This window comes from Oncorhynchus nerka, linkage group LG25 (genome assembly GCF_034236695.1).
Source record: "Oncorhynchus nerka isolate Pitt River linkage group LG25, Oner_Uvic_2.0, whole genome shotgun sequence".
NCBI classification, from domain to species: Eukaryota; Metazoa; Chordata; class Actinopteri; order Salmoniformes; family Salmonidae; genus Oncorhynchus; species Oncorhynchus nerka.
The window spans coordinates 48,695,261-48,709,841 of record NC_088420.1 but is presented as its reverse complement, the minus strand read 5'-3'; the positions used below and the strand labels follow the sequence as shown (position 1 = coordinate 48,709,841).

The 14,581-nt window shown below is 41.0% G+C and overlaps 1 protein-coding gene across 1 annotated transcript in view; it reads right to left on the bottom strand.

The window, feature by feature from the left end:
* Positions 1 to 7,274: 7,274 nt before the first annotated feature.
* Positions 7,275 to 14,581, bottom strand: part of galnt18a (UDP-N-acetyl-alpha-D-galactosamine:polypeptide N-acetylgalactosaminyltransferase 18a) — an 89,462-nt gene continuing 82,155 nt past the window's right edge. Inside the window, exon 11 of the mRNA XM_029634723.2 lies at positions 7,275 to 8,206. Coding sequence (XP_029490583.1) covers positions 8,057 to 8,206 — 150 coding nt within the window. The 3' untranslated portion in view covers positions 7,275 to 8,056. The remainder of the gene's footprint in view (positions 8,207 to 14,581) is intronic.

The window sequence follows — 14,581 nt, the reverse complement described above, 5'->3', positions numbered from 1 at the left end:
ATAACTCAATGCCTAGATTTACCTCCACTGTACTCACATCCTACCATACCCTTGTCTGTACGTTATGCCCTGAATCTATTCCACCACGCCCAGAAATCTGCTCCTTTTATTCTCTGTTCCCAACACACTACACAACCAGTTATTATAGCCTTTAGCCGTACCCTTATCCTACTCTTACTCTGTTCCTCTGGTGATGTAGAGGTTAGCCCAGGCCCTGTAGCCCCCAGCACAACACCTATTCCCAGGCCCCAGGCACTCTCATTTGTTTACTTCTGTAACCGTAAAAGCCGTGGTTTCATGCATGTTATCATCAGAAGCCTCCTCCCTAAGTTAACCAAAAATTCTGAAATTTCCATCCCCAACTACAACATTTTCCGACAAGATAGAACTGTCAAAGGTGGCGGAGTTGCAATCTACTGCAGAGTTCTGTCATTACTATCCAGGTCTGTGCCCAAACAATTCAAGCTGCTACTTTTAAAAATCCACCTTTACAGAAATAAGTGTCTCACCATTGCCGCTTGTTATAGACCCCCCTCAGCTCCAGCTGTGCCCTGGACACCATATGCGAATTGATTGCCCCGGATCTATCTTCAGAGTTTGTACTGTTAGGTGACCTAAACTGGGATATGCTTAACACCCCGGCCGTCCTACAATCTAAACTAGACGCCCTCAATCTCATACAAATTATCAAGGAACCTACCAGCTACAACCCTAAATCCATAACCATGGGCACCCTCATAGATATCATCCTGACCAATTTGCCCTCTAAATACACATCTGCTGTCTTCAAACAGGATCTCAGCAATCACTGCCTCATTGCCTGCGTCCATAATGGGTCCATGGTCAAACGACCACCCCTCATCACTGTCAAAAGCTCCATAAAATGAGCAGGCCTTTCTAATTGACCTGGCCTGGGTATCCTGGAAGGATATTGACCTCATCCAGTCAGTAGAGGATGCCTGGTTGCTCTTTAAAAGCACCATCTTAAATAAGCATGCCCCATTCAAAAAATGTAGAACTAAGAACAGATATAGCCCTTGGTTCACCCCAGACTTGACTGCCCTTGACCAGCACAAAAACATCCTGTGGCGTACTGAATTAGCATTGAATAGCCCCCGCAATATGCAACTTTTCAGCGAAGTCAGGAACCAATATACACAGTCCGTTAGGAAAGCTAAGGCTAGTTTTTTCAAACAGAAATTTGCATCCTGTAGCACTAATTCCAAAAGGTTTTGGGACACTGTAAAGTCCATGGAGAATAAGAGCACCTCCTCCCAGCTGCCCACTGCACTGAGGCTAGGAAACACTGTCACCATCTACGAAAATCGATAATTTCAATAAGCATTTTTCTGTGGCTGGCCATGCTTTCCACCTTGCTACCCCTACCCCGGCCAACAGCTCTGCACCCCCTGCAGAATCTTGCCCAAGTCCCCCACGCTTCTCCTTCACCCAAATCCAGAGAGCTGATGTTCTGAAAGAGCTGCAAAATCTGAATCATTACAAATCAGCTGGGTTAGACTATCTGGACCCTCTTTCTAAAATTATCAGCCAAAATTGTTGCAACCCCTATTACTAGCCTGTTCAACCTCTCCTTCGTATCATCTGAGATCCCCAAAGATTGGAAATCTGCCACGGTCATCCCCCTGTTCAAAGGGGGAGACACTCTAGACCCAAACTGTTATAGACCTATATCCATCCTGACCTGCCATCCTGCCCTGCCTTAACAACAGATCACCGACCATTTCAAATCCCACCGTACCTTCTCCACTATGCAATCTGGTTTCCGAGCTGGTCATGGGTGCACCTCAGCCATGCTCAAGGTCCTAAACGATATCAAAACCGCCATCGATAAAAGACAGTACTGTGCAGCCGTCTTCATCGACCTGGCCAAGGCTTTCGACTCTGTTAACCACCACATTCTTATCGGCAGACTCAATAGCCTTGGTTTCTCAAATGACTGCCTCGCCTGGTTCACCAACTACTTCTCAGATAGAGTTCAGTGTGCCAAATCGGAGGGCCTGTTGTCCGGACCTCTGGCAGTCTCAATGGGAGTGCCACAGGGTTCAATTCTCCGGCTGACTCTTTTCTATGTATATATCAATGATGTCACTCTTGCTGCTGGTGATTCTCTGATCCACCTCTACGCAGACGACCCCATTCTGTATACATCTGGCCCTTCCTTGGACACTGTTAACAAACCTCCAAACGAGCTTCAATGCCATACAACACTCTTTCCGTGGCCTCCAACTGCTTTCAAATGTCAGTAAAACTAAATGCATGCTCTTCAACCGATTGCTGCCTGCACCCGCCCGCCCGACTAGCATCACTACTCTGGACAACTACGAATACTTAGGTGTCTGGTTAGACTGTAAACTCTCCTTCTAGACTCACATTAAGCATCTACAATGCAAAATTAAATCTAGAATCGGCTTCCTATTTCGCAACAAAGCCTTCTTCACTCATGCTGCCAAACAAACCTTCGTAAAACTGACTATCCTACCAATCCTTGACTTCGGCGATGTCATTTACAAAATAGCCTCCAACACTCTACTCAGCAAACTGGATGTAGTCTATCACAGTGCCAACGGTTTTGTCACCAAGGCCCCATATAATACCTACCACTGTGACCTGTATGCTCTCGTTGGCTGGCCCTCGCTACATATTCGTCGCCAAACCCACTGGCTCCAGGTCATCTATAAGTCTTTGCTAGGTAAAGCCCCGCCTTATCTCAGTTTACTGGTCACCATAGCAACACCCACCAATAGCACGAGCTCCAGAAGGTATATTTCACTGGTCATCCCCAAAGCTAACACCTACTTTGGCCACCTTTCCTTCCAGTTATCTGCTGCCAATGACTGGAACGAATTGCAAAAATCACTGAAGCTTGAGACTTATATCTCCCTCTCTAACTTTAAGCATCAGCTGTACACAGCCCATCTGTAAATAGCACACCCAAATACCTCATCCCCATATTGTTATAAAAAACTAAAAGTGCGACTGCACTGACTTCTTAATTGAAAATGTCTTAATAGTGTTTGTTTTGTGCAGAGACCTTGGTCAATAAGCCCTTACACAGCCTGGAGGTCTGTTGGGTCATTGTCCTGTTGAAAAACAAATGATAGTCCCACTAAGCACAAACCAGATGGGATGGCGTATCGCTGCAGAATGAGGTGGTAGCCATGCTGGTTAAGTGTGCCTTGAATTCTAAAGAAATCACTGACAGTGTCACCGGAAAAGCACACCCACACCATCACTCCTCCTCCATGCTTCACGGTGGGAACCACACCTGCAGAGATCATCCATTCACCTACTCTGCGTCTCAAAAAGACATGGCGGTTGTAACAAAAAATCTCACATTTGGACACATAAGACTAAAGGACGGATTTCCACTGGTCTAATGTCCATTGCTCGTGTTTCTTGGCACAAGCACGTCTTTGCTTCTTATTGGTGTCCTTTAGTAGTGGTTTCTTTGCAGCAATTTGACCATGAAGGCCTGATTCCCGCAGTCTTCTCTGAACAGTTGATGTTGAGATGTGTCTGTTACTTGAACTCTGTGAAGCATTTATTTGGGCTGCAATCTGAGGTGCAGTTAACTCTAATGAACTTATCCTCTGTAGCAGAGGTAACTCTGGGTCTTCCTTTCCGGTGGCGGTCCTCATGAAAGCCAGTTTCATCATAGCGTTTTTTGCGACTGCTCTTTCAAAGTTCTTGACATTTTCCGGATTGACTGACATTCCCGTCTTAAAAAGTGATGATGGACTGTCATTTCACTTTGCTTATTTGAGCTGTTCTTGCCATAATACAGACTTGTTTTTTTAAACCAAATAGTTTATCTTCTGTATACCAACCCTATCTTGTCACAACACAACTGATTGGCTCAAACGCATTAAGGAGGAAAGAAATTCCACAAATGAACTTTTAAGAAGGCACACCTGTTAATTGAAACACATTCCAGGTGACTACCTCATGAAGCTGCTTGAGAGAATGCCAAGCGTGTGCAAAGCTGTCATCAAGGCAAAGGGTGGCTACTTTGAAGAATCTCAAATATAAAATATATTTTAATTGGTTTAACACATTGTTGGTTACGACATGATTCCATATGTGTTATTTAATAGGTTTGATGTCTCCACTATTATTCTACAATGTAGAAAATAGTCAAATATAGAAAAACCCTTGAATGAGTAGGTGTCCAAACTTTTGACTGGTACTGTATATAATGGTGCGTATGGACAGTATATGTAAACATTCTTAAAGTGACCAGTGTTCGATGACTTCATGTACATAGGATAATGCATTCTGCAAGGTACAGGGTAGAGTACCGGGTGGTAGCCGGCTAGTAACAGTGACTAAGGTTTAGGCCAGAGTATTGGGCAAAGTTAGAAACTTTGTATCATTCAAACTGTTTATCAGTCAAGGCAAAGGGTGGCTACTTTGATGCACCTTTACTGTATCCTCCTAGATGGTAGCAGCCCGTATCTCGGGTGGCTGAGGCCCTTGATGATCTACTTGGCATTCCTGTGACACCGGGCAGTGTGCCCCCGATGAGTTGAGCAGACCACACCATCCTCTGGAGAGCCATGCTTTTGTGAATGGTGCAATTGCCGTACCAGGCGGTGATACAGCCAGACAGGATCCTCTCAATGGTGCATCTGTAGATGTTTGTGAGGGTCTTAGGGGCCAAGCCAAATGTCTTTAGTCTCCTGAGATTGAAGACACGCTGTTGCAAGTTCGTCAACACTGTCTGTGTGAAGGGACCATTCCAGGTCATCCGTGATGTGAACGCAGAGGAACTTGAAGCTTGAGTAACAAGAGGACAAGCATCTGCTTCAGGCAGGAACACCTAACTTGATGAGGCTGAGGCTCCTCTATGATTAAACTCTGTAAAGACAATTCTGCTACCCAGTGGAGTCTGATGTCCTACTTCTGGTGAATACGTGCATACCATAGCCTAGAGTTCATTGTGTGCAGATACTGGAGAAAAAGATCCATCTCTCAGCTAGCAGGCTATCAAAATGATTCGATATCTCTCACAAAATAGATAGATCAAGGGTCTTTAAAGTAAGTCTCTTTAAAAGTATGATCACAAAAAAAACAGTGCCATTTTTTTTTCTCTCCAATCAAGTCCCCTTTGCCTCTCTCTTACAGAATAAAATTGTCAGAACCTCCCTGCAACCTAAACATTTATGTTCCCAGAACAGGCAACGTTTTCACTTCTGTTCTCAGTACTTGGAAGAAGATAAAAATCAGTTTTAACGGTCGGGAAACTTATGGCTTTGTTCCCACAACCAATGTGAAACCCAAAAACAAGGACCCAAATGTGCTTGCTGGGTGGTGTGGTTGAATTAACAGCAAATAAAAACTGAGACTTCCACAGAAAGTGTCTGGTTGAGAACAACAACATCCCTTCTCCATTTGAAATATTCAGGACATGAAGGCTCAAACATCAGTGAATTGAAGTCAATTTAATTAGAGTAGCTCAAAAGTGGATATTTCAGTGAGAACACAATAGAATTTAAAAACATCTATCATACAGAGGCTACTATCACTGGACCTTTTAATCATGCTCCCTTTCCCAGCTGCTGCTATAAACAAGTCATTTATTTCTCTCAGCGTATACAGTGCATTAGGAAAGTATGCAGACCCCTTGACTTTTTCCACATTTTGTTACGTTACAGCCTTATTCTAAAATGGATTTTAAAAATCCTGATCAATCTACACACAATACCCCATAATGACAAAGCAAAAACAAGTTTTTAGAAAGTTGTGCAAATTTATTTAAAAAAATTAATCAGAAATACGTTATTTACATAAGCATTCAGATCCTTTGCTACGAGACTCAAATGAGCTCAGGTGCATCCCGTTTCCATTGATCATCCTTGAGATGTTTCTATAACTTGATTGGAGTCCACCTGTGGTAAATTCAATTGATTGGACATGATTTGGAAAGGCACACACCTTTCATTTGACAGTGCACGTCAGAGCAAAGAACCAAGCAATGAGGTCATTGGAATTGTCTGTAGAGCTCCGAGACAGGATTGTGTCAAGGCAAAGATCTGAGGAAGAGTACCAACAAATTTCTGCAGCATTGAAGGTCCCCAATAACACAGTGGCCTCCATTATTCTTAAATGGAACAAGTTTGGAACCACCAAGACTCTTCCCAAACAAACTGAGCGATCGGCGGAGAAGGGCCTTGTGATGACCAAGAATCCAATGGTCTCTATGACAGAGCTCCAGAGTTCCTCTGTGGAGATTGGAGAACCTTCCAGAAGAACAACCGTCCCTGCAGCACTCCACCAATCAGGCCTTTGTGGTAGTGGCCAGAAGGAAGGCACTTCTCAGTAAAAGGCACATGACAGCCAGCTTAGAGTTTGCCAAAAGACACCTAAAGGACTCTCAGACCATGAGAAACAAGATTATCTGGTCTGATGAAACCAAGATTGAACTCTTTGGCCTGAATGCCAAGTGTCATGTCTGGAGGAAACCTGTCACCATCCCTACGGTGAAGCATGGTGGAGACCGCATCATGATGTGGGGATGTTTTTCAGCAGCAGGGACTGGGAAACTTGTCAGGATAGAGGGAAAGATGAACGGAGCAAAGTACAAAACCTGCTCCAAAGCCCTCAGGACCTCAGACTTGGGCGAAGGTTCCCCTTCCAACAGGATGACCCTAAGCAAACAGCCAAGACAATGCAGGAGTGGCTTTGGGACAAGTCTTTGAATGTCCTTGAGTGGCCCAGCCAGAACCCAGACTTAAACCCGAAAATAGCTGTAAAGCAACAATCCCCATCCAACCTGACAGAGCTTGAGAGGATCTGCGGGATCTGTGCCAAGCTTGTAGTGTCATTTATTTAAATCAGTTAAGAACAAATTCTTATTTACAATGATGGACCTACCGGGGAACAGTGGGTTAACTGCCTTGTTCAGGGGCAGAACAACAGATGTTTATATTTTTTTTACCTTGTCAGCTCAGGGATTTGATCCAGCAACCTTTCGGTTACTGACCCAACACTAACCACTAGGCTACCTGTCGCCTGTCATACCCTACACCCAAGGCTTTACATCGCTGCCAAAGGTGCTTCAACAAAGTAATGAGTAAAGGGTCTGAATACTTATGTAAATATGACATTTCATATTTTTTGTTTTCATAAATTTGCCAAAATGGAGAAAAGTTTTTGCTTTGTCATAATGGTTTATTGTGTGTAGATTGATGGGGGGGGGGACTATTTAATCCATTTTATAAGGCTGTAACGTAACAAAATTAGCAAAAAGTCAAGGGGTCTGAATACTTTCCGAATGCACTGTATGGGGGAAATAATTGCATTCCTTGCAAATAAAGCCTCACTATTTCTATGTGTTGTGAAAAATATATGTGGTATCAAATGAACTATTTGACTTCATCACCTACAGTATGATTTTATATTAAGGTGTTTTCACAAAAAACAAATCTGAGATGTACAATCTTGATTGACTTTAAATTAAGTATGAGGAATGATTCAGGAGATGGAAAACCACCCACACAAAATATTAATTGTCATCAGCATTTTTACTGTAGGTTTTTATAAATATCCAGTATACACTTATAAAATAGCTTGTATATTCTCCCAACATATTGGCAACAGTTCTTTGAAACCACCGACTTGATTTCATAATAACATTCAATCTACAAACCTGAGAAACAAACCAAACAAGAATAACAAAGGTTTTTCAAAAACATGCTACACAGTAGCATAAATTACAATGTATATTAGAGCCAACGCAAGCCTGAATTCAGTGTGACAAAAGACAATCTGCTCAAAATACATTGAAACATGTAAGTCTCACTATAGACCCAAGTCTGCCAGTTCAATCCCATATATTAACAAAGGACATTGTTTACATTTATCAAATGATGTCTTTGAGTCTAAGAGACATCAAGGTACTAAAAGTGTCAGCATACTCAATTCAATTATTGCCTCAATAAATAGATTTTTAAAGAAGCAAAGCTTCTATGTCTGTCAGTCACAGGTCCAGTGTTCACCATGGGCAGCTCTTTCCCCTGCAGGACTCAGGATCCCCTCATTGGAGAGTGTAGGTTGACAGTAGGTTGGTGATTGTCCATTTCTGACCAGAGCACTTCTGTATAGCCAGCTGGTAGCCAAATTCCGATTCGCCGTTCTCTACCAGCTCCAGGCAATGTTTGGAATTCATGTTTTCTATGGAGCCTCCCTTTAGGACACAGAGCAAATACAAAATGTTGAGTTATGCAGTCATTTCACTTTGCTCATATACATTGTGTCCAGTCATTTCACTTTGCTCATATACATTGTGTCCAGTCATTTCACTTTGCTCATATACATTGTGTCCAGTCATTTCACTTTGCTCATATACATTGTGTCCAGTCATTTCACTTTGCTCATATACATTGGGTCCAGTCATTTCCCTGTGATGAAATGCATTGGGTCCAGTCATTTCCCTGTGTTGAAATACATTTTGTCCATCAGGAGCTCCAACTTGTAATGGCAGACCAATGAGGCCCTTTAAAAATCAACATGATACATCTGTAATCACAGAGAGAAAATTCATGCAGATGGATCTTTTACATTTTACTAACTTAGCAGACGCTTTTATCCAGTGCATAGATTTTCCAGTGCATAGATTTTCATACTTTTTCGTACAGGCCCTCCGTGGGAATCGAACTCACAACCCTGGCGTTTGCATGTGCCAAACTCCTCAATCCCTGCAGGTGACAAAAGCATACCCATAAAATGATGCTGCCACCACATTACTTGAAATTGAAATTTGAACGGAGCAAAATGTGACAATTGTGAAAGGGGTGTGTAGACTTTCTCTACCAACTGAGCCATAAGGGAGGCCGTTTGATAATGTCACCTGGGGAACAACGAGAATCTATATAACTGAGGCTAGCCTACAATCACTAAGGATAACGATCTAAAAGCCTTCAACCCCAGGTTAATGTCTCTGTTAGGTCCTGCTTTTTCCTCGCCCTCCCTTGCACCCCAGTATCTCTACTTGCACATCATCATCTGCACATCTATCACTCCAGTGTTAATGCTAAAATTGTAATGACATTGACTCTATGGCCTATTTATTGCCTCACCTCCCTACTCTTCTACATTTGCACACACTGTACATAGATTTTCCCATTGTGTTATTGACTGTACGTGTGTTTATGTGCAACTCTGTGTTGTTTTTGTCGCAAGGTTGTGCTTGATCTTGGCCAGGTCGCAATTGTAAATGAGAACTTGTTCTCAACTGGCCTACCTGCTTTAATAAATAAAGGTGAAATAAATACAAAAAATATATATGTGCATTACTGTAACAAAGTTAGACTTCTGCAGGTGCCAGTGGATGTGGAGGATTTGTCCATTGTAAAAAAATATATATTAAAAAAATGGCTTGATTGTGTCTGCAGGAACCCTGAAGATCTCAGATTAAGTTAATCGAGGATGTTAAATGGCAACCACCAGATGAGAAAGAAACCACTTTAACAGCATCTGCAGTGGCATGCTACTCAAAGACAGATACAGTGCCTCGTGGAAGTCTACACACCCCTTTCACGATTGTCACATTTTGCTGCCTTCAAATGAAAATGTTTAGTAATGTGGTGGCAGCATAATTGTATGGTATGCTGGTCACCTGCAGAGACTGAGGAGTTTGTCAGGATCCAAAATAAATATGAAAAGAGCAAAGACCAGGTAAAAAAATGGCCTACGTCTTCTGAATGCCTAACCCTGGGATAGAGGTTTCTTTTTTTGTGAGACAATTACACAAATTTAAATGCCAAAGACACCATAATGACTTTCCAATAGGTGTTGAGTGTTCCTGAAAAAGGTCCATTCACAGTCCTGACAACCTTTTCATATGTGAGTTCCAAATATCTCTAATGGTCACCCCAGCGTGAGTCGTTTTACGCACGTGATGTCAGAATGCACTCACTGTTCCAAAATGTGATTATTACGCAATAGGACAGTTAACACGGGCTGCCTGCTAATTATCTATAGGCTGTTTCAACATGTCAATTTCAAATGAATTTCTAACACGTATTTTCTAACAGTTTGAATTGAGGTGTGTTCCGCCTCCTCATTAATTCACATAGACGTAGCCAATTTCAGCGTTGCAGACAATTATGTTTGATGCTTTACTGAGCCGGTGTTTGCGGAGACCAAGTACACAGATATTTGCGCAGTCTTGCACGAATTAGAACATTTTCTGAATTAATTAAATCGCTTTAGCCGTGATTGCAAAATGAATCAAGGCTCCCTTTGTTATTTAGTTTAATAACTAAAATGCTTGACTGTATTTAAATACATGGATGACAAGTATGCTGTGTGATGCCGTGCACAAATTAATGAGCGATTGATTGATGTACTGTATATTGAAGTAGGCCTTTATGCCAATAAGTACGTTATCCTATAACAGCTACAGTAAGAAATGCTTTTTCGTTTTTCTTGGAATAAAAAACCCCATAATATTCATCAAATGAATTAGCTACATTTCTAAAAACCAATCCCATATAGTCTGTTCAATTAAGGCTCCCTTTGATTCTTAGGTCTACAGCTCCATGTCATTTCAATAACTTAGCTTCTCAAAGATGCCCTCTGGTGGACAAAATAGCACTAACTACAATTAATGGCAACAATGGCTGACACTTAAATAACGTGCCATAGAATTCTGCGGCAGCCCGCAAGCTGTGCTGCAGTACGACAACTTTTAAAAGGAGAACCACTGTACGCATCAGCAACCACAGCTAATTAAGTCACTGAAACCCTTAACAAAGAGTTGCAGTCTGTTTTGTAATGGGTGGCCAGTAATAAACTGGTCCTGAACATCTCTAAAACGAAGAGAATTTTCTTTGGTACAAATCATTCCCTAAATTCTAGACCTCAGCTGAATCTGGTAATGAATGGTGTGGCTGTTGAACTAGTTGATGCGACTAAATTACTTGGTGTTACCTTAGACTGTAAAATGTCATGGTCAAAACATAGATTCAATGGTTGTAAAGATGGGGAGAGGTCTGTCCGTAACAAGGTGTGACACCACACTCCAAAAAGCAAGTTCTGCAGGCTCTAGTTTTGTCTAATCTTGATCATTGTCCAGTCGTGTGGTCGAGTGCTGGAAGGAAATACCTAGTTAAGCTGCATCTGGCCCAGAACAAAGGGGCACGTTTTGCTCTTAATTGTAATCGGAGGGCTAATATAAATACTATGCATGCCAGTCTCTCTTGGCTAAGAGTTGAGAGAATGACTATCGCTGTACATAACTACTGTAAATAAAAGCAGCATCTACAGTGGTACAAATATATTCTTGAATTTTATCAAATTAAAACGCACAGTATTTTCAATTTTGTAGTAACAAGTGGTTGCCATAGTGAATAATCCAATAATAATTGGTATGACACGGCTCTCAGAACTCATTAAGGAGGCAGCTTCTAAATGAAAATACCTGCAGATCAATAAAATGTCCCTGTAAATCTAATTCAATTTAGAGGATTGGAGGATTCTAAATTAATATCCAAGGTGATTTTATACAATTATAATGCAGGGTTAATAATAAATGTATATATTTGTAGGGGTTGATGCATTCTTCGTTAGGGCAAACCTGGTCTGTGATATTGATTTAGAAATGTAAAACCTTACAGAGAATATCTAGAGTCGGCTTTCTATTCCGCAACAAAGCCTCCTTCACTCACGCCGCCAAACTTACCCTCGTAAAACTGACCATCCTACCGATCCTCGACTTCGGCGACGTCAAAATAGCTTCCAACACTCTACTCAGCAAACTGGATGCAGTTTATCACAGTGCCATCCGTTTTGTCACTAAAGCACCTTATACCACCCACCACTGCGACCTGTATGCTCTAGTCGGCTGGCCCTCGCTACATATTCGTCGCCAGACCCACTGGTTCCAGGTCATCTACAAGTCCATGCTAGGTAAAGCTCCGCCTTATCTCAGTTCACTGGTCACGATGGCAACACCCACCCGTAGCACGCGCTCCAGCAGGTGTATCTCACTGATCATCCCTAAAGCCAACACCCCATTTGGCCGCCTTTCGTTCCAGTTCTCTGCTGCCTGTGACTGGAACGAATTGCAAAAATTGCTGAAGTTGGAGACTTTTATCTCCCTCACCAACTTCAAACATCTGCTATCTGAGCAGCTAACCGATCGCTGCAGCTGTACATAGTCTATCGGTAAATAGCCCACCCAATTTTACCTACCTCATCCCCATACTGTTTTTATTTATTTACTTTTCGGCTCTTTTGCACACCAATATCTCTACCTGTACATGACCATCTGATCATTTATCACTCCAGTGTTAATCTGCAAAATTGTAATTATTTGCCTACCTCCTCATGCCTTTTGCACACAATGTATATAGACTCTTTTTTTCTACTGTGTTATTGACTTGTTTATTGTTTACTCCATGCGTAACTCTGTGGTGTCTGTTCACACTGCTATGCTTTATCTTGGCCAGGTCGCAGTTGCAAATGAGAACTTGTTCTCAACTAGTCTACCTGGTTAAATAAAGATGAAATAAATAAAAAAAATTAAAAGGGGGCTTTTATATAATTATAATGAAAGTTTAATAATAATAATAAAAATGGTTGCCTCTTAATGAGTTCCGAGAGCCTATCTTCAATATAATCATTAATTCAGAAGGTTTAACCCTGCAGTAGGTTATAATAATACATGCCTTCTGGGAATGTTAAAAAGTCCAAAAGGTTATGGGTTGAATTTTGGCTGTCAAAAGTATTCAAATCAACCAATGTCAGCCTTTAAATGCTTTATTATCCAAATGTTTGAAGTGCGTGTGGGTGACTGAGAGAAACAAAATGGTGCAGTTTGAGGCCATGAGTTGGAGAGTGATTTTTAAAATATATTCTACCTTTATTTATACGGGTTTTTTTCTCATTGAGATAACATCTCTTTTTCAAGAGAGACCTGGTCCAATAGCAGCAGAGGGAACAATGTTTCTGACAAAACAAAAACAACTTACATACACTAACACAACATTAAACAAAACTATAATCACACATACAGTACAACAAAAACATTTTACATTAAAAACACAAACATCTCGACTAAAAACAGCTGGCCTAAAAACAACTACACTCTTCCATGATATATACATCGATCAAGTGATCAAACTCCACCAACGAAACTAGATCATTACATTTTAAAATGTTCAGGAGAGAATTCCAGACAAATACTTATTTTCCACCATAATTTGCAAATAAATTCATTAAAAATCCTACAATGTGATTTTCTGGATTTTTTTCCCCTCATTTTGTCTGTCATAGTTGAAGTGTACCTATGATGAAAATTACAGGCCTCTCATCTTTTTAAGTGGGAGAACTTGCACAATTGGTGGCTGATTAAATATATTTTTGCCCCACTGTATATTCAGTCAACACATATATCTTAAGAATATCATGGAATATAATTGAACATTTTTGTTTCTCTTAGAATAAAAACCTTTGTGTAACAACTGTTATAATAAGTAATATGCTACAGTCTAGTTACAGCTTCTTCTGACCAAAACCAAGTGTCTTTTTTCGGGTGTGCGTGCAGGACAGAGGAATAGCAATTCTTACACTATTGTTCTAAATTCAATCATCTTCATCCTCATCATTCCATTTATTGAAATTCAATTTTGAACAATTATCAGTTTCTAGCATTCATTTAAGTACATTAGCATTAGCACCAAAAAGCATAATCATTGCTCTAACTCCCCCTTGTGGTGGTCTGGAGCAATGAAGCAGTGGCACAGGGTAACGTAGTAAACCACAAATGACCTCTAAGTCCCACAGCATCATCTCAAAACGTTTAATATTGAGGAACCACTGTATATGGTTGAATCATCAGCATACATGGACACACATGCTTTGTTTAATGCCAATGGCAGGTCATTGATAAAAATAGAAAAGAGTAGAGGACCTAGAGAGCTGCCCTGCAGAACACCACACTTTACATTTTTGACATTTGAGAAGCTTCCATTAAAGAAAACCCTTTGAGTTCTATTAGATATGGTAGATGGCTCTGAATCCACGATATGGCACATGTTTCCTCAACAACAGGTTATGGTCAATAATATCAAAGGCTGGACTGAAATCTAATAGTACCACAATCCCACAATCTTCTTATTACCAATTTCTTTCAACCAATCATCAGTCATTTGTGTCAGTGCAGTACATGTTGAGTGCCCTTCTCTGTAAACAAGTCTGTTATTTTATTTACAGAGAAATAGCATTGTATTTGGTCAAACACAATTTTGTCCAACAGTTTGCTAAGAGCTAGCAGCAAGCTGATAAGTCTTCTGTTAGAACCAGTAAAGGCCGCTTTACCACTCTTGGCTAGCGGAATTACTTTAGCTTCTCTCCAGGCCTGAGGATAAAGGCTTTCCTCTAAGCTCAGATGAAAGATATGACGATAGGAGTTGCTAGAGAGTCAGCTACCATCCTCAGTAGCTTTCCATCTAAGTCGTCAATGCCAGAAAGTTTGTCCTTATTGACCAATAACAATTTTTCCACTTCTCCAATAATAAAAATCAAATTGGAAATGTTTCTTTCATTCTTTTTTTTT